Here is a 27476-nt window from a genome sequence, read left to right on the forward strand (position 1 = left end):
ATGTTTATAGGAAATTAAAGCTACAACAAAGTTGCTCAGTCTGATTATAGTGAGCATATAAATTTGTACTTGTAGACACATTAATAATCGCTGAAATGACTGACCGCAGCTGTGCTGAATATTAGATTTGTCAAAAATCTGACTGCCTATCTAACCCTTAGACGAGGATTATGGATTAGGAAAAAATTCATTGTGCGATTAGCAATAATCCTTAGTTGAGTAAAACCCAAAGCAAACCAGACTTTTTTGCTGATGTCAACAGTTTAATTACAAAAAGGAAAGATTATCGGTAACGTACTGTATATACTCATATTACACAGATAAAACACGCAGTTTAAGAAAAACAAAAACAAAACGACTCCATTCGAGTAGTTTTCACATTTCCTGTTTTTGCTAATGTGAGTCACATTTTCCGTTAAAAGAAAAAAAAGAGAAAGAAAGAAAAAAAGAAAAAATCTTTTTCTTATTCCAGCGGTGGACTGACAGTAATATTTACAACTTGACCACAAACCATAGTCACATAGCCAGTGTGACCTACTCATAATTTAACCGTTTATGGTTAAAGAGAGAGGCTATTTACAAACGGCACAGACAAGAACTTAAGGGAGTAAACCTTCATCATAGGTCTAGTCATACCGACACTATGGCGCAGAGCTGAACTACAATATAATGAAGAGGGCTGCTGGATATGTGGTTTAATAAACAGAGAAATGCTCATTCCATTGAGAGATTTAATTTACAAACAAAAAAAATAAAATAAATTAGTCCAAAAATTCCTAAGAGCTACTTTTGTAAATGTATAACGTGCACATATTACTTTACATCTCAACAGCACTAGCAAATGACAGAAGACAGTATTATATCCTCTCTGGGAAGGTCTTTACATGCTAGCACTGATGCACTGTGGGTGACTGGCTCCAGGGCACATACGGTACTGTGAGGAAGTCAGAGACCACCTTCCATTTATTTCATTTCCAGTCAAAACGGCCAATAAATACAAGCTATTCATTTTCAGGAGATGCTTCTGATGTGATTACATGTATGATAATCCACTTGCAAAAGGAAGGTGAAAGTCAAAATAAGCTAAGTGGGAAAAAAAAATACATGCAAGACCTGATTGACCAACAAAACTGCCCCCATCAGATAAACAGAGAGGAGAAAATCAAGCTGCTTCAGATCTGAAAACATCCACAGGTGTTTCTGTCCATCCTTCCACTGTGAGAAGACGACTCAGCACTGTGGGTCTGAAAGGATGTGTAGCCGACAAGAAGAACCTCACTGAGAAAAGGAGATGGACACATCAAACAAAGAAGCTGAACAATGGACTGACCACCCCAGAGTCCAGACCTCAACACCACTGAATGTGTTTGATTACTTCAGAAAATGATCAACCAGCTTCTAAGACTGAACTTTGGAGGTGTGTCTGCAGATTCTTAGAGAAACTGAAAGGGAGTCTCCTGAAAAGAATGGAAGCTGTAATAAAGGTAAAGAGTGGACACAATAAATTTAGATGTTGAGGCTTTTTTCCTGACCCTGAAAAGTGAATAACTTGTACTTAATGGCCATTTTGACTAGAAGTGAAATAAGTGACTGACTGCACAGTACGGTACCTGGCTAGCGCCACATAGTTGTGCTATTATGTCTTAGTGCTGTTCTATTAGCTTCCACTGCCCAAATCTTATCAATGATCATTTAGAAGGCCACAGCCAAAGCTGTTCAGGTCAGCAACACAAAATCAGTGTTCTGCTTAAAATAATGCTTAAATGTTTTCTACACTTATGTTTTTATTCTATTTCAGGATGTGAGGGTTGGTGTGTGATACAGCTACTGGTCAGTGGTCAGCTTTGTTTACACTTATTGTGTGTAAAGTAATGATTTGGGAAGGAGAAGTGGATCTTAGATCAGCACAAAGCCAAGCAAATCTTTAGGTCAAACTCCAGTCACAGAGACACGGCGGTCAACACTGCAGTTTAGTGGGTTTTGTTTATGTGTTTTCTTGGTTACTCATCAAGGACATGTTAAATTAGCTGTGTTAGAGCAGAGAAACACTAAACCGAGCAGAACCAGGCCCCTCTAGGACTGCGGTTTGACACGTGACTGCAGAACCTGCAGGTCTTCGCTGAAGCTTGGTCAGGTTCTTCAAATGGCCAGCTGTAGCTTGGTCAGGTTCCTCTGGTGCATGTTGTGGTGCCGGACGAGTTCGTCAGATCTGGCAAACTTCTTCTGACAGTTTGGCCACCTGCAATTAAAGGGCTTCTCACCTGAGTGTGGAGAATGAGAGAGAAGAGCACTTCAGATTGGGTCAGGACCGTATATATGAGGTAAAGGAAGACCATTTAATGAGGAAAATCAGTAACGAGGTCAAGCATAACTTTGTAAATGAAAAATATTAAATCTTCTGTAGAAGAAGTTTCTAACATTGTCACTGTCATAAGAAAAATTTTTAATGATTTTTTAGATCCTTTGAAAATGCTGTTAAAATAAAACCTTTAATGACTAATGACTAAGAAATAATACAGAATGACTTAAATTCTTGTTACATTGACATTCATTAAATTTGAGGATGGTTTTTAGGGACACGGCAATATAGAATTGCAGGGTTGTTGCTAAGTGATAACACCTCACTGTGTCTCAATACCAATATTAATATCTATCTATCTATCTATCTATCTATGTATCTATCTATGTATCTATCTGTCTGTCTGTCTATTTATTTGTATTTAAAATAGGTTTACACTATAATCTATATATGAAGTACATTTACTGTAAAATAAGTTAAAATACTAAAGATGGGTCATTGTTAAATCTTACACGTAACACAACTACGTTAGACAATTCACCAGAGAAATACTGTGAAACTCATAAAACTACATTATTTTATGTAAATATTTTACATTTTTTGCAGGCACCCTTATCTAACACTGTTCATAACAGTTAGTGTGACTCCTTGTCAAGGACTCTTATTATGACATTCTCTTTGTTTGTATAGCAGTATATGAAAAAAAGTCAATTTAAGTCAATTTTAGAAGTAAATCTTCCCAATTATTGGCAAATAATAAATATGTCAGTTATAAGTTATAGTCACCTATAAATAAAGTTACCATTTTGGTTGTAAAATGGCCCAAGACCATGTTTATAGCTCCACCTCCTTCCAATCTAAGATCCTATCAATTTCCATTTCTACGTTCTCTTTTCCTGTGACAAAGTCTTCACACCCCACCACCACCTCCTCCCTGTTCCTCAGTCCACTCTCAGTCCAGTCTCTTTTCATCAAAAAGCGAGGTCCGGCCTTCTAGCTCGAAGCTGAGAGCGCCCAGAACTCCCGCAAAAGTTCTCAAAGTTCTTTGAAGGCATGGTCCGAACTCGCAAGAAGGTTTTCTTATGACAGTGACGATTGATTCTTCACTACATGGTTCATAAATAACATATGACCTCTTAGATAATAAAAAGAGAGGATATAGAGCAAGATTTGAAAAAATAAAAGTTTTACGCACTTGTTTTACCTGTATGAGTCCGGGTGTGGGTCTTAAGATGGTCTGACCGTGAGAACTTTCTCTGACATGTCTCACACTGGAAAGGTTTAACACCTACGTGCACACACACACACATATAGACACAGACACACACACACAAAGAGAGAGAGAGTGTAGGCTACAATAGAGGCCAGGAGGGAATCTCCTATAAGAGGAGTCAGACTTACAGAGGAGTATTATATCGCATGGTAGTATTACAGAGTGCAGAACTGGCTGATCAGACCGTGTGCCCTGCCAGCTCTGGCTTGTTGTAATACATCAGCAACACTTTCGCTGAGAGGCTGTGAATCAGAAAATCAACGCTGTACTGACACTTTCTCACAGTTTTAACTCACTTTGTAACATAACGATAAACTTTTGTGCTATTATGGACTGTTTTATGTCACTACGCTGGACAATATTAGGTGGCATAAGTGTAGGCCTGTTAGCTAACTGTCACCTGTATTAGCATGAATGACTCCTATATAAAATAAACAAGTGCCTTAGGAAATGAATCATTTCTGCAAATACAGCATGCTTATTATGGGCTTTTGGATTGAGGCTTTTTTTTACAGAGAACTGTGCTGGCTAGCATCTTTCCATTAGAGCAAATGGTCTAAAGAGTGAGGGAAGTAGGGTAGAAGATGGAGGAAATGGAGGATAGGACAGATAAGGATGGTTGAGTCAAACCTGTGTGTCTCCTCTGATGCCTCTTCAGCTGGTCTGACCGTGAGAATCGCCGGCCACAGTCTGTGAAGTCACACTGGTAGGGCTTCTCACCTGCAACACCACCATGGCCAGAGTTAACTCATACTTTATTGGTTCATTTACAGCTAAAATCTTACTTTGCTCCTTAACATTACCCGGACTGGGGGCAGCACACCACCACCAAGCAGAGGGGCACTGCCTGGCGCTGTAGGGGTTAAGTGCCTTGCCCAGTGACACAGCATCAAGCTGGTTGTATCTAGGATTTTGACTCAAGAAGCCCACCAATCTAGAGCTCAGTCACCAGCCAGGGATGCCCAGTCAGCTCGGGATTGAAACCAGGGACCCTCTGGTTATTGGCATTCTCTTCGTACCATTAGGCTACCTGCCACTCTGACCCTTCAGCATGACTCTTAAGCATTACTGGAGCTGGATTAGTTTTATATAGAGGTTATGTAATGTAATTTGTTGGATTTTATTGGTTGATTAGTTCAGAATAAAGTATTCCCAGGGTTCCCACAGATAGACCGAATATAGCCTGGATGTTTACATTAGCGCTTCACCACACTCAATAACAATAACAACAACAACAGTAACAACACACTGTTGATTTTGTTATTTCATTAAAGGGGATGGGGAAAGAACTATTATTACTGTACGACTGTAAAACTACACACACTAAAGATTCATAGTGCTTTAAAATCACTCCACAATTATTACTGACAGACTATAAAAATAAAAAAAATGCAGATTCATACTGGATTAAAATCACTACATAATTATTACTGTCAGATTGTAAAAACTACTTATACTGCAGATTCATACTGGATTAAAATCGCTCCACAATTATTACTGTCAGACTGTAAAACTACACACACTGCAGATTCATACTGGATTAAAATAACTCCACAATTATTACTGTCAGATTGTAAAACTACACACACTGCAGATTCATACTGGATTAAAATAACTCCACAATTATTACTGTCAGACTGTAAAAACTACACACACTGTAGATTCATACTGGATTAAAATCACAGTTCTCATCGATAATCTATTATATTAGAGTACCTGCCCACGAAAAACTGGTCTAGCTCCGGTGTGTCTAGTCCTTTAGGTCTTTTGGCCTGTTCAGATTTTGGTATCATTACTAAACGTCCTTCAGAAATTGAATCAGGTGTTAGTGGAGTGCAGTGTAGTGCTGCTCTCTGTACCTGTGTGCTTGCGGCTGTGCATCTGTAAGTGGGAGAGTTTGAAGTAGCGCTTGTTGCAGCCTGGATAGGCGCACATGAACGGCCGCTTCTCGTTGGTTTCAGAACGCACAATGGCAGGAGTGATGCCTGGTACCCTTCTCACATCCTACAACACAGATAAGTCATTTTAGCATCATTCAGCGCTATAAAGAGAGATGTACCAGTGTACAGTACCATTCAGTGGTTTTTCTTTCATAACACTCGTGGTTCAATTAAGAGAGATAAAAGATGACAGGCACACTGCTGTTGTGTGATATGCAGCTTTACTACAGTACTGTGCAAAATTTAAAAAGCCCCCTTTATTCATTTTATTTTCAGTCAGAATGTCCATTAAGTATGTTATTAATTTTGGGGAGCTAAAATTATTAGACTGTCATAAGGAAGGAGAAAGTCAAAGGAAAATATGTACAAAAGGCAATAGTTTCAAATCTGGCTACCAGACCTCAACATCACAGAGTGTGTTTGGGATTACTTGATTGTGAGAAGCAGAAAATGCAACAAACGTCTAAGACTGAACTTTGGAGATGCAGACAAATGCAGATTTTTGAATCTTTAAAAACTGAAAGCTGTTCTCCCAGAAAGAATGGAAGCTGTAATAAAGGCAGCTTATTGGCCGTTATGACCGGAAATTAACTGATTATTTGGGTGCTCTCTGATTTTTGCACAGCACTGCATACTTATGAGATGAAGCCCTTTTCTAAGGAGACATTCTTCCATGTTCACTGACCAGCTAAGGTATTTTTATGCTAATTATTAGATTAGATTAGACTCTACTTTATCGTCATTGTGCAGAGTACAGGTACAGAGCCACTGAAATGCAGTTAGCATCTAACCAGTAGTGCAAAATACAGTATTATTTACATATACAGTGCATAAGGATGGTAGATAGATAGGCAAGTATAAATATAATGTACATATATACAGAATGAGTGGAGAAAATGCAAATGTAGTTTGTATGTACTGTGAGAGCAGCATATCACTGTTGTCGAAAGAAAACCTAGTAGCTCCATTTTTGTAGTTTTTCAGTTTTTTTACACAGTTTGAAAGTACCTGTTACCTTTTACAATGTATGTAAATTCCATGATGAATAGCCTAAAAGAACTGACCCAAAATGACTGGGAAAAAAGTCTGGTTCCATTGACTTACATTAAAAGTAGAGTAGGTTTTTTCCTTCTCCTGTAAAGTTATCATTTTGGAGATATGAGGTTTTCTTCCGACAACAGCCATATGTATAAAGCATATATAAATAATCTCACAATAACCCCTTTTCTGATAAGAAAATGCTATTGATACTTTGCAGTCCTAGTTGTTGGAGAACACTAGTCCTCTGTATGTTATAAATCATGTATATTTCTTATGATTCACTTCATTATTGTTCTCACAGCTCTTTAAGCCATGTCATTGTGATCACTCCTGTGGGGACTCTGATATTTATGGATATTCAAGAACCAACTTGATTTGTCTGATGAAGAACAGTTAGCCTGAAATGTTGCTTGCCAGTGGTGTGATTTCAGATTTTGGAAGCCACCAGCATGTGCTATCAATGTTTTGGATGTGCATATGTTTTTCACTTTTCAACCCAATGTCTTGACAAGTAACTGATGAGTAAAATAAAGGTTGAATCTCCAATGACTCCTTGCTTCCCAAGTAGTGCATGATATAGATCATTAAATAGAGGGGCTTTTGGAGTTCCAAGCGTGATATAGCACGAAAAGCATGAAACCGATTTTGTCTGAAGTGTGTAGTGCTGTTGCCCCACACCTGCAACAGCACCGCAACACCAAAACAGCCCTGACGCCACCGCTGTGGTGTTTCTCATCCCTGAAAAAATATCTAGCATACCAAGAGCTCATTATTGTGGAATTAGCTGTGAAATGATCACTGGGATTCACCCATGCCTACCGATTTAGCTGCCAAATGGGAGCTGTTAGTCACGGATGTTAAGCAGACCCTATTCCAGTGCTCCCCTCCCCCAGCCCTCATTTGCCCACCGTTAGAGCCCATCTGCTCTTAATTAGCTAGCGCTTAGCATAATGGCGTTTTCTGTACGCTGGTGTGGTAATGAATAGGTGGTAAACGCTATTGATAAGTAAATTACTAAAGTGCTTTATGGCTGTACCGTCAGACTTATCTATTGACCCCATGGGAGTGATAACATAGCGACCAATGCTATGGTCCCCGCTGCAGCTCTTTGTGTTAGCGTGCTGTGCTTTTTCATGGGCTATGGAAAGGTCAGTCAAGTTCATGCTAATGTAAACTACTCTGTATTTAATATGCTGGCTCTATCATTATTGCTTGAATTGCATGTGATTCATTTGCATAACATCATTTTTACCAGAAGTGGGTCAAGTACACACTTTAAAAAGATGGCTTTTCAAATAAATGCAATAAAGGGAATAAAGGGAATGGTTCTATTTAGAACCATGAGTTTTATATAGAACCATTTCATGCTTAAATAGATCTTCAGATTGATGGAGAAGGTGTTGCATATGGTTCTATATATGCCTAAAATGGTTCTTCTATTGTTTCAAGCCTGACATCATAACAGTAGAAGAATCCCTGCTGTTCTTATATAGAGCCATCTTTCCAAAATGATTCTATATAGAACCATATACAACAATCTGAAGAACCACCACACAAAGAACTATTTAAGCATGAGATTGTTCTATATATAACTAAAGGTTCTACGTAGAACCATTCCCTTTACTAAAGAACCATTTTTTAAAGACTGTAGCCTAAAACCATTCTTAAACTATCCTTACTTCAATGTAATACTAACTTAAGTGCAAATAAAGTTAATGTCATAAAAAAGTACTAAGTCAAAAAGTTCCCTATAGCTCCTAAGGTTCCCTACAGAACTGCAGTGGAACTTCTCAGTACATTCAGCACCTACCAGCATAGAAAGTGAAGTTTGTTTTTCTCTATTCATCTCTTTTTTGTCTAAAAAAACATGCTACTGCTAAAAAAGTAAAGTATGAGCAACACTAAAACACTCGATGTGAAGGCCTACTGAGTGTGCATTCCTTTCTTCACTAATATATTTCAGGGGAAATGAAAGTATTAGCATTTGAAAAGTACAAATCTATCAAAAACGTACTTGAATCTGAGCAAACTGAAGTGGTTACCGTGCACCTCTGCTTATTATAGAAAGCACTTTCTTGCAGTGCTGCTTAATGCTTTGTGAAACGTTGAGGTTAGAGTAAAGAAGGGGAAAAAAGACAGATCTCAATGAGACACCAGCTCTGGAGAATCTCCACTAGCACTGCTTTAAGACCCATGACAGACATTAATTAAGACCTAATGATTTATTAGCATGTGCTGGCGAATGGAAACTGTAGCTTTATTGCTAATGGATTTTTTAAAAAAGTGATTCTTCTTCTCTTTTCATCCTAAACTGCCTTTTAAACGTCTCAAATGTTCTGGCAGGCTCCTGTTTCCTCTCACATAGCCCGCTCATTGCGTCATAACCTTTTCTCCTGCATTTATTTATTTATTTATTTGCTTTTGGCCGTTTATTTCACGTACTCACTCATTCAGTTGTACTTCATCACTCCTCGCTCTCGAATATATATATTTTTTTTATGCAGTGCTTTTACTTTGGTGTAGGAGCCATCTGGGATTTCCGAGCATGAGTGTACTGTAAGTGTAAGTGTTTCTGCACTCGTCTGCTCTGCCCTGCCCTGACCTTGGCCTCGTATTAGCACATAGGGGAAAACACAGAGTATCTGAGTCTGGCCTGGATTGCAGTGCACTGCAGTGTTCTTTGTTGGGACCGGTACTGACCTGTAGGCCTCTGAAGACTCCATGGGTGTGGATGCGGTACTGGGTGCTGCAGCTGTACACCATGGGCGTGCTGGGGTCATTCTCATAACCTCCTGTATGACTGCATGAGGAGGGGACAAACAATACTTTCCTTATCATTACTGAATGAATAAATTAAACCAAAACTGCTATTTCTTAATCATGAGTCAATAGTCCAGTCAACAGTTACAGTAAAAAATACATTTTTTAGCATATCGGTTAAAGGAATTGAGGATTCCACTGATTCTTTAAATTTCTACGTAATTAAATGGTTAAGATGTAACTTATCAAGTCAGAAGTGTTCACAGTGGTGGTGATAGGAACCAAACGTCTGAAGAGTTGAATGCTGTTGGGCTGTTGGTATTGTGTAGTGGGCAACACCTCTGCCTCCTATGATGTAGACTGGGGTTCAATTCCTTGCCTGGGCAAGCAACCCATATATACCAATAAGAGTCCTTGGGCAAGACTCCTAACTCTACCTTCACCTACCTGTGTAAAATGATCAAATTGTATGTCGCTCTGGTTAAGAGTGTCTGCCAAATGCCATAAATGTAAATGCCTCTAAAAGTTCCCTCAAAGAAAGTTATCACAGTGTTTCAGAATACGATGCCTGATGCCTGAGACATTGTTTATGATGGTTTTGATATAAGATAGCATATTTTCAAAAATACATTCATGGCAGAGAAGTACACCCAGGGCAAAAAAAAGCATTCAAAACAAATCTTACTTTCAAATCTACCACTACTTTTTCCATGATCAACATTGCATATAAGTAACCAGAGCACACGTGTAGGTTCACTGGACATTTGGGATAGTAATTAAAATGGCCATATTTGTGGTCTAGACATTGTGACTCCTGGTTCCTATCACCACCACTGTATAGTAATATTGCAAGGTTTATTTACCATGAGCAATTTCACAGCAAAGAACTCTATAAGATTCAACAATAATTTAGGTTTGAATTCTGCAGAAATTTTGAAAAATTGGTGGAATTCCACTTGAAAGGCACATTGAAACTTGTGAATGAAGTGTTCAAGTTGTTTCCACAGCTGCCACCAAAAAACCCCTTTACTGTATTAACAGCCTCTACTCTTCTGGGAAGGCTTTACACTAGATGTTGGAGTATTCCTGTGAGGGTTTGATTGCATTCAGCCACAAGAACACTGAGGTCAGGTACCGATGTTGGATGATCGGTTCTGGATCACTCCAACTCATCCCGAAGGCATCGGACGGAGCTCCATCACTGTGGAAAACGCAGTTCCATTGCTCCTCCGACCAGCACTGGGGGGCTTTATACCTCTCAAGCCGATGGGCATGGTGACCTTAGGCTCATGTGCAGCTGCTCCAGAGCGTCTCATTCTATTGGCAATATTTTTCTATGGAACCCGGCGTCAGGTACTTTTAAAGTAGTTTAATTCACTAATTAGAAGAGATATCTGGATACATTTGGACATATTATGTGCTTCTGGCAATAATTCTGTTGATGTAATATATTTTATTAATATAGAATTGAGATACACATTGGAATCAAGTAAATTCAGTTCATCACCTTTTTCATCATAACTGCCTTACATGTAAATACGCTCACTGGCATTTTGCCAGGAGCTGTTTACACACATTTAAACTCGTATAATGTTTGCATCATTTTTCATGAAGTGAATTTACGGCAGGTTAAGCACGCGCTGAAAAGTGAACGACACAACTTGTCAGCGCAGAATCACTCACTGAAGCAGTTGTCTATAAAGATCATCATCTTCCTCTGGTGGAGCTGTGTGAATAGCAGGCATTCTTCTGCTCCCTGTGCATTACTGCATGGGGTTTAGATGACATATATAGGGCAAGGCTGGCTATAAAACACAGAGGCTCATCTCTATAACTTATCCTGACGTTGGGGCAAATTGCTCTCTGCTCCAAAGTGCAATATATTCACCTCAACAATCCGAGGTAGGGCCAGTTAGACAGATGTATGGGGAACTCAGGGCCTCTTTCTCTCTCTCTCTGCTGAATTTATACCTGAACCTCAGTACACTGGCCCTTTCTTTGACCCTGGATTTACACAAGTTTCCTCTGTCTCAGCCCAGATATTTCCCAATTCTGTGCATTTCGAAGCAGAAATCAAGCAGAGGAGGCTGCTGTGTAACTTGGTACATTGCAAATAACTTTCAGGCTCTGTTGTTTGAGAAGGTAGTTGTTGTTCCTCTCTTCTTTTAATTTTTTCTGTATTTAGCACGTCCACCCTTTGCCTTTTTATATCTCTCATTCTTTTTGGGAAATTTGGTTTTAATTTTTAAAGACATCTGCAGAGATATTTTTCCACTCCTTCAAAAGTTAAGTACTTGAAGTTGGTTTACCATTTTCTGCTTTTCTGCTTCCAAGCAACCCAAAACACATTCAGCGATGCTGAGGTCTGAACTCTGATGTGGCCAGTTTTGGAAACCCCTGTTTTTTCACTTATTTTCCTTTGACTTTCCCCTTTCCAGATGCAAGTTATCTTATATATTATCTCCTCAGAAATATCTCCTGAAAAAGGATGAACTTGTACTCAATGGCTGGTACTTAAACTCATCAAATAAACAAAAATTAGCAGCATTTTCCCCTGTAGAAGATGTGTTCGGACTTTTGCATACAACTATCTCATACTGAACAAACAAATTCACACTATCTGAAATAGTAAGAGTTTTATTTAGTAAGTTATTTTAAGGCTCTAAAGTTAGCTAAAGGCTATATCCTGTACAGTGTGTGTGAGACCGAAGTTGTCAAGGAGCAATAAAGCTCTCTTTGTCTGTACGTGCGTAAGGCTGGCCAGACTGAAGGACAGTGCAAAATGGCATCCTGCGATAAATCTCCTCACAGTTCATTCATTCGCTGGCTCGGGCCGCGAACAGAGCGGCCTGCCCTAACGGCCAGGAACGGACAAACAAATGGATGGATGGATATTGAAGAGGCCGTGTTTGGATAGAACCAACAGCACTCGTGTAGACCCCCCCCTTCCCCCTAAGATGTCTGATTTTCCACCCACGGGACCCAGCCCAATGCGTCTCACTGAGCACATGAATCACCCCGTCACCCAGGCCTCCTCGGACCCTCTTTTCGGGGAGGTGGGAGAAGGGTCAGAGCCTGCTGTCCTGGCAGGATGGGCTGGGGGGGGGGCTGTGGATTCTCGTCCTGCTCCCAAAGGAGCAGAGGATGAGGGGCTGTCCCATTGTGCAGCCATGCACTTCCACTACTCCCCCAGTGCTGCTCCCTTCCTCCCCATGGGCCTGCTCTCGGCCCGCTCAAGGCTAAGGTGCCACGGGGGAAATATATGGCCGGATATCGTTCCCAAGCCAGACAAAACAGAGTGCACACCAACAGGACTGAGATTCAGGATGAAAAGAGAGGGCGGGGGCAAAAGGATGCAAGACATTTTATACATAAACTACAAAATATCTCATATATTTATTTATATATATTGTCAGTCCACTTTTTATTTTTCCATTTTAACCTCTACTAATGGTCTAAAATTACTAAGAATAAAATCTTGCTACAATAGAATTTTTACAATCTCTGCTTTGACAGCCTGTCACATGTATCACTGTTGATTTTTCTGTCATTAAAAAAAATCTCCAACCGTAGAAATCGTAACTTTGTAGGAGACATAAAACATTCCTATGTTTAATGTATGTCGATGAACAAGATTTTATTCAGAGTAATTTTGGACCATTTTTATTGGTCTGTCCTTCATGAACTTCACATAATTTTAAGGAGAGCTTTGCGTTTCGCGTGATACATAAAATAAAAACTATAAAAAAATATTCAAGTGACCCTTATAGCCTTTTGTCTATAGTCCACAACCATCATACAGCTTAAAACCCCATATACGACTTGACAAGCCACAAAAATATGCATTGACGTTGTCGATTAACGTAATGCATTAGCATAATAACTTTTTAATCAAATGGACGTTTCCATTGGCTGACCACAGTAGCAGTATCATATCATTATATTACAGAGATGCAAAGTTGGCACCATCTTTTTTTTCCAGCATTGAACTCTCTATTACAATGCATGACTTCACTAGAGCCTGATTTACACAACACTCCCTCAGAGCTGTTTGGCTAAAGGTCTCCACAATATCAGCGGATGCTCAAACGTGTGATTTAGTGGACAACTTGAAGGTAAATGTGCACTAATGTATGTCTGAGTGGAACTTGTTCTGTGATGGAGCAGGTCAAATTGACGTACCTCTTAATGGTGGACAGTGTGTTGACAGGGTTCCATGCCATGCACTCCAACTGGGACGCCATTTGGTATAAATTGTCACTGCTAGGAATCAAACACAGAATAAAATTTAAGCACATTTCATCTATACTGGGCACATTTGCCTTTGTGACTGTTCAGTTTAACACTTGCTCAGTGTGCATAAACATTATTGTTCAAAGGTTAACACTTAAATCTGCATACTGCTCACAGCACTGGTGTTAATTTGTCACTAAATTGGAGATTCTTGATTAATTGCTGTTATCTGTTCCCTGAACTTATGGGTTTTTTGTACCTTATCATTGAAAGAATCAGCCAATTCTGCAACAGGAAACTCACTCTTATACAGTACTGTTCAAAAGTCAGAGACCACCTTCAGTTTATTTCATTTATAGTCAAAATGGCAATTAAGTAGAAGTTACTCATTTTTCAGCATCAGGGAAAAAAGCAGGACGTATACATTTAACAGAACATTACACAGAAGCCTCAACAACTAAATATGATATATTTTTTTCAGCCTTTAATGTGTTCACCCTTTACCTTTATTACAGCCATGACATTCCTTTCTTTTCAGGCGACTCAGTTGTTCAAAAAAACCTGCAGGGATATTTTTCCACATCTCCAAAGTTCAGTCTTAGAAGTTGGTTTAACATTTTTGGCTTCTCATCATCCAAATACACACATTCAGTGATGTTGAGGTCTGGACTCAGGGGTGGTCAGTCCGTTGTTCAGCTTCTTTGTTTGATGTGTCCGTCTCCTTTTCTCAGTGAGGTTCTTCTTGACAGCTACACATCCTTTCAGACCCACAGCGCTGAGTCGTCTTCTCACAGTGGAAGGATGGACAGAAACACCTGTGGATGTTTTCAGATCTGAAGCAGCTTGATTTTCTCCTCTCTCTCAAAGATGAAAGCTTGATGGTGGCAGTTTTGGTGTCTACCAGGTCTTCCAGGTGATTGCTAGGAGGCCCATTTTCTCTGCTTTTCATCATTTTTTGAATTCCAGTTTTGGAAACTCCTGTTTTTCACTTATTTTTCTTTTGAGTTTCTCTTCCTTATGCCAGTGGATCATTTTATTATTCAATCTCCTTATAAATATCTTCTGAGAAATGAATAACTTATACTTAATGGATATTTGGAAGTTGCACAGTACTGCACATGCACTTATGCCACTCCTTCTAAAGACTGTAGAGATGACAGCTAGCAAATGTGTGTTATAATAAAACAGCACCAAATGAACTACATGACGAAAACATGAAACACCATCATGGTTGAAATCATGTAAAATTAATTTAAATGTCACCTTTAAGGTTCGAACAGAAAGGAACTTTGAATTGGACAAAAAGGGAATGCTGCGAAGCTCCGCCTCCCTCATAAATGATGATCAGAGGATTAACTAACACTTTGCAAGCATGCGGTGCTTATACTCCACAATCAGCTCCACATAAAAATTTTAATTTTGAAATTGTAACTAAGAAATATTGCGCAAGTAATCAATATTGGTTAATTGCATCCAATTTTATTTTACTTTTATTAGCAACAGTGGGGGAAACATTCTATTATTTAGATTGACAGATAACGCACCTGGAATGTGAGGAATAAAAAATGGCCCACGTTTTGACAGGGCACACACACACACACACACACACACACTCAAAAAAGGGGGTTGCCCACCAGCAGGGTGAATAGTTAACGAAACCAGGCTGAAAAGCTGCTCGGCATTATTGAGAGGTTGACTGGATGACCGTTAGTTAGTCCGCCGTTAGGTGCTTGCCCAACACGTACTTTCAGATTTATCTGCAGCACCCCTGACATCACCGTGTTTCATCACAGCAGAGGAGCTGTGTGCTGTGTGTACGGTATGCGCTGGTACCTGGTACTGTACACCTACACAACCGCTGCTTCGGCACATGCTTATGCGTCATTACTGGAACACAGCCGACACTGTAACATGCACTGAGCTTTACTGTTTATTAAAATATCAAAATCTCACTGTTGATACAGAAAGCAGAAGTGTAGTTTTGAAGGCTGACTTAAATGGAGCTTTCTTGATATTAACCCACTGCATACCTACATCACAGTATAATGCAAAAGAGACAAAGACCACTCATCATCATTTATTTGTTTTCAGTCTAAATGACCATATGCATAAGAATGTGGAAACCACCTAGTATTTTTATTTATTTATTTTTTTCACAAGACCTGGTAGCCACCAAAACTGCCCCCATCAGATAAACAGCACTTAAAGCTTCCATCTCTGAGAGAGAGGAGAAAATCAAGCTGCTTCAGATCTGAAAACATCCACAGGTGTTTCTGTCCATCCTTCCACTGTGAGAAGCAAAAAATACAACCAGCTTCTAAGACTTAAGAGGTGTGGAAAATGTTCCCTGCAAGTTTCTTAAAAAGAATGCAAGCTGTAATAAAAACAAATGGTAAACACACTAAATACTGAAAAATATACTATTTTTCATTGTTGAAGCTTCTGTGTAATTATATGTTAAATATATATTTTCTGCTTTTTTCCTGAAAAATGAACTTGTACTTATTAGGCATTTTGGCTGGAGGGTGGTCCCTGATTTTGCACAGTACGGTACATATTTGTTCCACAGGTCAAGCATATCATATTTTGACTGTAATATTCCTTGCAATGCATCAAAACACATTAGTTAATGTTTGATATGATGTTAAAAAAGGCCCTGCATAGTTTTGAACAAAATGATTTGCTGAATCACTCAAACGCCTTGAAACATCAAAACACTCAAAGAACATCTGCGACTGGTCACAGTGGTCAGAGCAAAAAATGAAGCATTGTAATTAGAGGTCCATTTGCATATTGCAGACCTTTCTGACCAGCAGGCTATTGTAAAGGCCGATATTGCAAGAGCAATTAACAAATGATATACTGTGCATCCGTAGTAGTTGCTAAATAATAAATCTTAAGATTAATAACTCAATAATAAGCCTGCAGTTTAAAAGATTAACTGCTGCACTGGTACCAGTTCACAGTGTCTAATCACAATGTTCTTTTTTTTCCCTTTTTCTGCACAAAAAAAAATCCCCACAGCAGCAGGAGAGCTTTAGTTTCTGAATGGTTTACTTTTTTTGAGTATCTGTCTTCATGCTTTATGTGCTAACAATGACTTGTCTTTGGCTCTGCTTGCGATAAGTCGACATGTTTTTTTTATTGCAACCACCTTGAAACAGCTAAAAACAGCAGCTCCAACTGAGAGGCTGTGTAAATACTGCGCTGTTGGTACCAGGCGTTCGATTGGAAAAAAGCAGTGTAGCGTTTTGATTTGAGGATTCCCAGCCCCCCGAACTCCAGCAAGATATGAGTCTGTTTATTACAACATGCTGAGCTGGAACTGGAAAACGAAGGCAGGGCTTGAGTAGAAGTGCTCTTATCAACACTATTCTGTTGTTTTGAATCTTTATGTTCCCTCTGAACTGCAAAACAACGCCGCGGAAGCATGCGAGGAATGCCACGGCTCATTTTTGGGGCTTGAAGTAAGAGGACGGCCGTCTACGGGCTGCAGAGGGAACTCCTCGGAGGACGGTTAGCCACTTATCAGAGTGAAGGAATTCAGAACTGGTCAAAGAGTGGAAACCGGTGGTGGACGGGACAGTTTATCTTGGCCTGGTACATTCTGCAATTCAGCACTCGACCTCCTGAGTTCAAGCAGCTGCCTGTACGATGGAACCCAGCATTGATGCACTACAGTGCCATCAATCAAAATCAGAAAATCAGATATTTTCATTGAAATATTTATTTTGAGTGACATACTCAAGCAGGTCAATTTCATATATATATCTCATATATACCTCATATCTCCAAAACTAATAACTTAAACATAAAAAAAACATACTTTACTTTTAATGTAAGTCAATAGAATCAGACTGTTTTTGTCCAAGGAATTTTGGGCTGTTTCTTTTGGTTCATTCATCATGAAATTTGCACACAATGTAAAGGGGAACAGGGGAATTATGTCAAAAACTGAGAAACGACAAAAATGGAGATACGAGTTTTGTTCCGACAGCAGCGATACATATATATATATATATATGTGTGTGTGTGTGTGTGTGTATATATATATAGTCTCTGTTAGAACAGAAGCTAGATTATCTTCATACTTGCTTTTTGAAAGTTACTTTTCCTCTACTCTATAGATCTAAACAAGATGGGAAATCAACTGAACTCAGGTAGCATGACTGATTTTCCTTCCTGTCTGAAACAAGCTCCTTTTCCTGCTCTTGTTACTTCACTTCCTCCTTCCTTACTACATTGGGCATGCTTAGTGGCAGCCTGACCTTCTGAAGATGGAAAAAAAGGCATGGACGGTCACCTGTTTATTTTACAAAAATCCTGAATAAGTGACGATAACTTTCTTCTTTTCTGCATGTAAAACTTGATAAATCTTACTGCAGCCTGCACAACGTCTCCGTGCTTGAATCAGCTGCTTGCTAAATCAGCATTCTAAAATTTACCAACAAGTTATTTCAGTTTTACTAAGTTTTTGCAACATATTTCCATAATAATAGCACTTCATAAACCCTGGACTAGTGTTTACATAATGTAAGCAAGGTTCTTGAAAAAGGCCTGATAGGCCTGTACTTCTCTTCTGCTCTAATGCTCTGCTCAGGGTACATCAGTAAGCTATTATGGAAGCTGTTAAACAGCTCTTGAAGAGTAAGGGAGAGCTCTTTATGAATAAGACATTAGATTGCAGTATGTTCTCAATGTGCAAAACCTGACTGTATTTTCCTCTGTGTGTATTTGGTAGGGCTGGCGGTAGGGCTTTCAGGAAATGTAGAAAAAAGCATAATCCTGGGCCCAGCTTTGAGTCTACAAACAGAGATTATTAAAATATATATCACCACTGGTGGAACTGCCCCATTTTTGTAATTTTAATATATATATATATATATATATATATATATATATATATATATATATATATATATATATTTGGATAATTTGAAAAAGCCAGATTCCGTTTACAATGGCCCAAAATTAAGTGGAATAAAATATTTTTACACTGTCTTACACTGAAGATTAGGAAAGTTTTTTCTTTCTGCTGTAAAGTTATGGAGATGTGAGGTTTTATTCCAGTAGCACAACAATAACTGCACATTTTATTGGAGGTGTAGATGTTATAAGAGCTTCTGCTGCTTCTGTGCTAAAATTGAGCTTAAGTGGAAAATTGTCTCTTGTTTGCAGCTTTGATGTCACTTTAATGCAGCTGTGATGCATTGGTGAGTATTGTATATGAGCTCTTTTTCATTTGCAGCATCACAAAATATGTTCTGTCACTTTTAAACCTCTCCTTTGACCGGTCCTGACTTCCATTCCTCATTACACATTAGTTTTACAGCACTGAGAATTTCCTAGTAGTTACCGGAGCTTTAAGATAAAAAACGTAGAATAATGAGCCATAAGGCAGTTTAAGGGCTGCCCAAAGTGGGGCCCATGAGGACATTTGATTTTGCCCACCAGAAAGTTACCCCTAACTCAATGAGAGGACAAACATACTTATATATTATACAATTGTATTTAAAAAAAATATAATAAAAACCAAATGTGGCCTGTGCAAATGTTATGGCACAATTAATAATGTATATAAATAAAGTATATAGTAGACAAAATGCACAAGAATGTCATATGTATGTCTTTGTAGAGGATGGCTTACTTTTTACAACTAAACATGTAATTTGAGCAGAGATTTGTATATATAACTCTATATAATTTCTTATTTTCCGTTTAAATTTGTATTTTAGTAATAAAATATAGTGTAATGTTACAAAATTTTAAAAAGCTTTACATCCTTTATTCTATACTGTTTGCCTTTTTGGTCCATGACCCACCATTAAACTTTATTCCCCAAAACAAAAAGTTTGTGCACCCCTGACCGAGAGTTTAAGGGTTTATAAGTAGAAGCTGTGGCTGGCAACCTCTTTACTACTCTCTGGAAACCTATAAACATTTATTAGGTAGAAAAAAAAAATGGATTCAGCAGGCAGGAGTGAGGCTGCCAGGCTTAGGACAGTACCTGTTGTAAGGGTTTCTCAGCAGCAGCGCTTGGCTCCCCGTACAGCTGTCCGATGGCGTGTGGCAACCATAAACAGGTGGAGGAACGGGATACTGCTGCTCACCTTAACACAAGACACGCAGCCGTAACAAGAAATAAGAAATCCACAATAGCAGCACCCAAAGCCCCAATACACACACTGCACACATTTATTATAGCCGAAAATATGCTGGCGACTTCAAACCGAGGCACTTCTACGCCTGCCTTGGCCTGGAGAATAACATTACAACAGATAATACAGCTCAGTCAATAGTACAATTCACTTAGGGGATTTTTATCTTAATCGTTTTTAACAATGTCAAATTTCCAGGCCACTCCCGCTGAAGGCGCCAGCTCTTGGAAAATACTCTTAATTTAGAAAGTCAGTCTTTTGTTTTCACTTTTGTCCCCCTAACTAATGAGAACGAGCCCTTTGTGCACACTTTGTATGTCTTAAGTCTCGCATGGAAAAAAAACCCTCTGCCTGGACGCTTCAAGTATCATAACTTTGCGGCTCTAATGAAACGCTTGAGCAAGCATGTGTATGTGTGGTGAAGTAGGTCTTAGAGAGGGGGGATCTGAGAATGGAGAGAAGCAGTCGAGTCCACTCCGCAGTTATGAAAACAACAGCCTCACTCTCTTTGAAGCCATAAAGCACGCCGACCCCTCGTTCGCTCTTTCAGAGTGCAAATGAGGGATCGGTGCCTTGGCTGGACCAAAGGCCTCTTATTGTGAATTGGTCCCCTGGCAGTTCTAAACATTCCAAAAAGGCTCTTGCAGTGCAATCAGCTTGGTGGGCCCAGGAAGGATTTACGGCGGCAAAAATGAAGAGCAAATGGCCCGATAAGGTGTTTACCTATGTTTTAACACAGCGACAAGCAGTAGAGAGGAGAGGTTGATGAAATAAGAGACACACTGATTTACTGTTCAAGGATGGGGTCTGTATGCAACTTGACCTTGGACTGATTTGTACAGAGGCTGCCCTTTGACTCCAGAGAGAGGGAAAAACACTCAGGCGCTCGGAGAGTATGTGCTGAAGTGGGCTACGGAGATACATGCAGATGAGCTGAAACTCATAATGCGTTCTGTGATGTGTGCAGGATTTACCCATGTTGCTTTGCTGTGGGATGGGGTCTTCGTGTTTGAAGGGGTGGTTGGGGTACTGGGAGGCGTGGTGGGACGGCGTGTGTCCATAGTTGGTGGCTCCGTCAAAAGCAACCGCGCCGTAACCTGGAAGGGGTGCAGACGTTGGCATGATGAAGTGAGAATGTGTAAGAAATAAGCTGCCTTTATTTAGAGTGACCAGAGTCCACAATTCACAGTGTAATATTGGAGATCTGACAAATTCACACACGGTGGAGATGAGAATACCTAATTATAATATTCAAGAGGTCCTCCTGTAAATATACATTTTAATATCATGCATTTGTACTGTGTAAATATGACTAGTATGTGTAAATGTGTCAGTTTGTATTCTGCTACTTTAAAAAAACGACCATAAAGAGTTCTTTAAGCAACAGCATAGAACAGGGCTGCTCAAAGTTGGCCCAGGAGGACGTTGGATTTTGGCCCGACAGAAAGCTAACCCAACCCCACCCCCTCATCCAATGAGAGAATGAGAGAAAATAAATATATTTTTAAAGTAATATACTGTATACTATACAATATAACTAATTAAATTCTTATATTACTTTTAAAACTAAAAGTACCTTTAAAAGTACTTTTATGTATTTTAGTTACAAAATATAGTGTAGTTATTAAATGAAAAAATAAAAATATTATATATATTGTACATTTAAATGTATTTAATAACTGACACTATATTTCGTAACTAATATATATGTAATATTACATTTTTTATACCATGTTTACTTTTTCATTAGGTGTCTATCTATCAATCTATCTATCTATCTATCTATCTACATATCTATCTATCTACAGTTGAATGCAAAGGTTTGGACACCCCTAGTCAAATTATGTTTTGTTGATTTTCTACTGGAAAATAGTAATAATAATATGAGACATTTTACCTTTTATTTTTTTTAATTCATTAAACTCAACAAAACATTAGTTTACTAGGGGTGTTTATACTTTTGCATACAACTCTATCTCTTATTTGCAACCAATAAAAGCTCTTCATAGAGACACTCTAGCTAATGGAGAGATAATAACCCCTCTCCTACCCTAATCACCCCTGCCCCCTAAGCCAGGGGGGTGGGGGGTGACGAGCTACGAGTGCAAACAAACGCTGGGCAGGACACCGCGGCCGAGAACAGACACCGGCTTTAGGGGTGAATCATGCCTTAGCTGACCCCAGGTCAGCCTCAGCGTCGTAAATCACCCTGCCCCAACACTGCCTTCATTAATTACACACAACCACTTTCACCTCCGAACGACTAGAAACTCATTAAAGACGACCATCCCTCTTCCCCCTTACCGGGCGAGGTGAAGGGTCCGGGTGGGCGAGAGGGTGTGTGGGTGAGAGAGGGAGAGTTAGGGGTGAGTGTGTGTGGGAGTATGTGTATAGGTAGCCTGTATATGTGGAGAAGATGCAGTTAGTCCCTCTTTAAGATGTGCCACACTGGGAGTATGGAATTGCATCGCATGATAACTCTAAAGCAGGGCTGACACAAATGTGTCTCGCAGGCCTGTAAAGACATTATTTGATTTAGCCCACCAGACATTTACCCTCACTGTACGCCCTCGGCCAATGAGAAAACAGAAATATTTTGGTACTATATTGTCACTGTCAGAACAAAACACTCTCCAAAAAAGATAGAATGGGGAAGGGAAACACATTATTAATTTTTAATGGAAGTTGATGGAGAAATAATTTATTCCAAGTAATGGACAAAAATGGAAATCTCACCTTCTTTATTTGTACATTATTTTATTTTTTTGGTCATGAAGGACTTTTATTAAAGTTTAAAGAACCTCCATGTATTGTATAGCTATTAAAATCTATCTGTCTGTCTATCTATCTATCTATCTATCTATCTATTTAGTAACAAAATATAGTGTAATATTATAAAATACATTTTTAAAACTTGATTTAAATTTTCCACCCCCCAAGACAAAAAGTTTTGGCTCCCCTGCTTAATGCTTATTTTATCATGCGTGAAGTATTTAAAATGTGTATGTATGAAACAGAAGCAATATCATCTGAGGATTGTTTGGCACAACAGTGGCAACACTTAAACCTGACGGGCAGTTTTCAGTCCCCTCAGGCGGCGCCAAGACTAGGGGCAGGAGGGTGTTCAGGTCATGGACGTCCGGACCTTTCGCCAGGGACGGCAGCTTTAGGAGTGTTCAGGAGGCAATACAGGGGTGATATGAGCGCTTATATGAATATGAGTAAATAATATCACCATTGAATGTAGTCTAAGATACAGCAGAAGTGCTGCTGTGTTATGCCTGTTAATGTTCTTTTTTTTCCAAGCAACAATAAACAACATTATTTTGGGGAAACAAGGCCTACAATCCACTTTCAACTGCTCTACCAATTTCTATATTTGAATTACACAAATATCTACATTTTATCCCTTTAAAATCCCAGGCTTATTATGTGCTAATGCGTATTATTTAGTAACGTCATGGACGACATTACAAAGTGACATCGTTCTTAGGTTATAGACGTGTTATAAAAGTTTGGGCCATCATTTAAGGAGTTAAAGGGAGTTTTGTGACCCAGTTTGCACATTTCACATGACAAACACATTACGTTCACTATGACTTCCAGCGTCTTTATCGAAGGATAAAAAAAGAGAGTGCACGGCTGTTGTGTGGATTTCATGTGCTCTATTACTCATTTCAACTCTGCAAGGCTTGTAACAGCAGAAATATAAAGCACTATTTGCTTTATCCTCTTTTACCTGCTTGTGCCTACAGTGTATCATGTATTTAGTAAGGAGATTTTAGAGCTGTCAACATTCATCCTCATTTACTACTTTAATATTAAATGAAAAATCGACTTTTCTCAGTTATTCCTACCTTTAAGATGACTTGGTGTCTAAAATACAGCAGGAGTGCTGTCGCTGCTGTGTTTAATACCCATTAATGTCATTTTCTCCAATACATTTGTAAGTAAAATGTAAAGACTTGATTTATCCCTCTTTACCTGCTTGTGCCTAGCTGTGTACTGTGCGTCGATAAATGAAAATTTTATAAAAATTTGCAGATAAAAGGCATGGATATGTTTTAAATCATGTGCATAAGCCCATTTTAAACAGCTGCGAGAGGCAGATGTTAAGACTTCCACTATATCTAAAGTGATGTGAGGAAAAGTGTGTATTAAAATATAAGCAAAAGGGAAATTATGTGGCAGTCTGAATGTTTGTGCATTTGTGTGTGATGTATATGCAATCCTGCAAGCATGTATTTCATACTATTTCATAATAATATTGCAGGTTTGTTAACACATTAGATTACATTTTACATTACAGTTTTTTATAGTACGCAGTGTTTAAAAAGCAGTAATGTAAACTGACTGGATGGTACTGTTATGCTATATTACCGGCTCAATGAATCGAGCAAAATTGTAAAAACTAATTCATCTCTTCATAATGTGTGATTATGTTTTAGTTGTGAATTTTGCATTTTGGAAATATATATATTTATATCAGCAAATGATGGTTTCTATAAATAGACCAAGCTTTACTATTAACACATGAGAACGATTTTCTTTGCTACAAGAGAATCATTACATTCACAGGGGCTAATATTATGTCTGCGGCTCTGAGGGTTGGTTCTTCAGATGTGCTCACTTTCTCTTTTAAATTGCTTGTGTTGACTTGAATCTGACTGTCTAAGTGAACAAATTGAACGCATGCTGGTTAAGTATCATGCATGTGGGATTTAATCATTTTTCTAAAGCTCTGAAGCTTTTTTCTAAGTATGATCCATCACTGTGGGTGGAAAAAGTGTTTTTCTCGCTGCACTCCCAAACTTTTATCAACACTCCCCATTACCAAAAGCAACACGCTTGATGGTCTTAAATAAAGTTAAACATTAATCACTCACACACATCACATTTCTGCTTTGTGTGATGCAGATCTATCCGCGAGAGGATTGTGAGTATTTTGCAGAATATCTCTGTTCAGATTTCAGATTTTTAATCTCATTTTTTGTGTATTTCCCAATGCTCCTTTTCCATGTGTGGTCAGAGGCAAATATGGCAATAAACGGATAGAACTGGAATTATGATGTGCAAATTTGGTCAATGGATTCTATTTATAGTTATTTATAGACAAGATAAAATCCAACTGACGCAATAATGCAATTTTCTTTAAGCATACAACAAGTAAAATGTGCTCAGTGAATGTAAATATGTTTAGCACCTTGTTTATATAGTCATATACTAATCATATCAAAAGTTAAACGTATAAATGTCATTTTAACCACTATATTTATGTATTTTGTCCCAAACTATTCAACACTATAGTGTTTTTTTAAAAAATAACTATTTAAAGTTTTGTCAACTAGTCAGCTAATCATAAATTAGTTGACTATATACTATTACTACATAATGTAATAAATACAATAATTACACAATAATTACAGTATCATAAAGTCAGTTTTACCATTCACCTTCATTTAATAATAAAAAAGAAATGAAAAATGAAATTTTCTCAGCTATTCTTACCATATAAAGCTGACAGACTGTAAAACAAAGGCTTATTTTAACATAAGAATATCCAACATACTAAGATGTATAATAGGGTATTTAGGAATTAAGTTTAGGCCTTCTTTGTTTAATGCTTGTGCTTTTTACTGTCTAATGAATATAGTTTATTAGTTATTCCCAAAATAACATGCAGTTACGTCACATTATGGAACCAGCGTTACAGGCCTGCAAGAACCACAGTTAAAATACTCTATCATTGCTTTTGCTTTTATCCCCATACTCATCTCAGATGAAGGCCTTGCCTCAAAGGAGCCTTGGGTATCAGTGTAACATAGTCCCTCAAAAAGGAAATTCATTGTTTAAGCTTGAATTTCACTCTATTTAATAGTAGGATCAGCAAATATAAACTACAGTAAGTGCAGTTTCAGTGAATGTGGACACACTTCAGTTTATAAGTCAAAGAGCTCCTTTGGCTCATTGTTTATGAATGTATGCTAAGCAGTATAGATAGTATGGCATGATTGCACCAAGTCATTCTTACCCTGGTTTCTGGAGCTGGCTTGGCTGTCCATGCAGTTGGACAGGTAGGGGCTGTTGCCGAACATCCTGGGCTGGCTGGCCGGCGGCTGGCTCGACGCAGGGGCCCCGAAGGCCCCGTACCTACAGGCCCCGGTGCCCGTGAACTGGCCGGAGAAGTGGACGGTGAAGGCGCTGAGGCCGCAGTGAGGGTCCTCGTGGGGGTCCGCCGAGCCCCAGCTGGGCTCCTGCTTGATGAAGGAGTGGCTGTAGGGGGCCCCGGCGTGGAAGTCCAGCACAGGTGCCCACTGAGGGGCGCTGCTGACGGGCAGCGGGCAGTTCCCGTTCCCCGCCGGCAGAGCCGGGACCGGGGACAAGAGGGTGTTGAGGTCACGGACGTCCGAACCCATGCCCTATGTTCTTCACACCTGGGCGACTGGGTCCAAAGCTGGAGAAGAGCGTTCAGAACCTCCTAGAAGCTGATGTGAATTCAGTTCGATGGCAAATCCGGGACGAAGTCAATAGTCAAGTCCAGAGAAGCCTCATCGCTGTGTCTTGAGACCGTAACAGCACTGGCTCCATGCATGAAAGTCCCAAGCAGATGGCTTTTCTTCTCAGCCTGAGATTCAGGAGAGATACAAGACAGAAAGAAACAAACAGGACGGGACTCCTCGGTGGGACGTCCCAGTGAGGGAGAGTTCTCTGAATGGAATGAGGGGAGACAGAGGGAGAGAGCAGGAGAGAGGAGGAGGAGGAGGAGGAGGAGGAGAAGAGTAGCTCCTTTGCCCCGTGTGTCTGTTTTCTTTGGAGGCCAGAAGGCTCAAATAGAGGTGAAGAGAGAGGAGCCAGGAGGAGGAGCTACAGACTGAGGAGCGCTTCATTCATTTACTCCTACATTATACTACACTCCTCCCTGCGCTCACCGCAGAAGGATTATAACTCACTGTATTCATTGTTTTAGTCTCAGTCCTCTGGCTGCCTCCACTTTTCTGTATTTTCTTTTATTTCAGAATTAAACTTTATTGTTGTATGTGTGTAAACTCATGTAAGTGGACTTGAATGGATGAAGTAAATTACCTAATAAGTAAATCTTATTGTGTCTGTGTGACCCAGATTAGAGGCCACTTTCTGTTTGGATTGCAACATTTTTTTAATTACATTGTTTTTAGCTTTTATAAACATCTCCCATTTGCTCCTGAATAAGAGTAACAGTGTCTTATCAGTGCACGACTAACTGAAAGCATCAGATTCTCTTCTGGAAAAAGCGCAACCCAGTACATACCATAAATATCCTCAAGTATGAGTTTCTGATTAGTCTGTTTAAATTAGACTGTAGATTATTTACAGTCTATTAAATAGACTGTAGATTATTTTTAGTATTTTTAACATTGACTACGTCATATGTTCATCATAAATACGGCTTAGTCATGAACGTCTGATTATTTTAATACCCGAGATTGACCCGTTTTACTCGCTAAACAGACTTAAACGAATTATAAGCGATTTAAATGGTCTGTTCTGTGTTTTTCACCTGGAATCTTCTGATGTAGCTTTTTCTGTTCTTCTTTACGTACAGCTTATTTTCAGTCTCAGTCGGATGCTGTTATATTTCACAACTGCAAATGTTTAACTGGTGTTTTATGATCTCTGAAAAATGCGAATTTTAATCGCAAGCGCTTTTAATTAAAGTCTACAGTGGCCTATTTGAGTTCGGCAGTGCTTCATTGTATTAATACTGCTCATAATAATAATAATAACAAAAATAA

General features: G+C 39.1%; 1 protein-coding gene across 3 annotated transcripts; it reads right to left on the bottom strand.

The window, feature by feature from the left end:
- Positions 1-1479: 1479 nt before the first annotated feature.
- On the bottom strand, positions 1480-26498 carry wt1a (WT1 transcription factor a). 3 transcript variants are annotated; one of them, XM_036568110.1, is made up of 9 exons: positions 25736-26498; positions 20679-20801; positions 19554-19656; positions 13496-13576; positions 9254-9353; positions 5432-5576; positions 4203-4292; positions 3504-3587; positions 1480-2261 (listed from the first exon to the last, which is right to left on the bottom strand). In XM_036568110.1, exons 1-9 carry the CDS (start codon positions 26118-26120, stop codon positions 2140-2142), a joined length of 1233 nt encoding a protein of 410 aa, XP_036424003.1. In that variant the 5' UTR covers positions 26121-26498; the 3' UTR covers positions 1480-2139. The 3 variants fall into 3 exon arrangements, with proteins under 3 accessions (XP_036424003.1, XP_036424002.1, XP_036424004.1); XM_036568109.1 differs by having other exon boundaries at positions 3495-3587; XM_036568111.1 differs by lacking the exons at positions 13496-13576; positions 19554-19656; positions 20679-20801; positions 25736-26498 and having other exon boundaries at positions 3495-3587; positions 9254-9988.
- Between the last annotated feature and the right edge of the window lie 978 nt (positions 26499-27476).

The sequence above is a fragment of the Colossoma macropomum genome, unplaced genomic scaffold, assembly GCF_904425465.1.
Source record: "Colossoma macropomum unplaced genomic scaffold, Colossoma_macropomum, whole genome shotgun sequence".
NCBI classification, from domain to species: Eukaryota; Metazoa; Chordata; class Actinopteri; order Characiformes; family Serrasalmidae; genus Colossoma; species Colossoma macropomum.

Bases quoted from the DNA above. Each gene is read 5' to 3' on its own strand.
- wt1a (XM_036568109.1), bottom strand. From the start codon at position 26,120: ATGGGTTCGGACGTCCGTGACCTCAACACCCTCTTGTCCCCGGTCCCG. The intron at 19,657-20,678 runs GTAAATCCTGCA...TCTTGTGTTAAG, and splicing joins CCCACAGCAAAGCAACATGG to GTGAGCAGCAGTATCCCGTT. The intron at 2,262-3,494 runs GTGCGTAAAACT...CTCCACACTCAG, and splicing joins GACTCATACAGGTAAAACAA to GTGAGAAGCCCTTTAATTGC.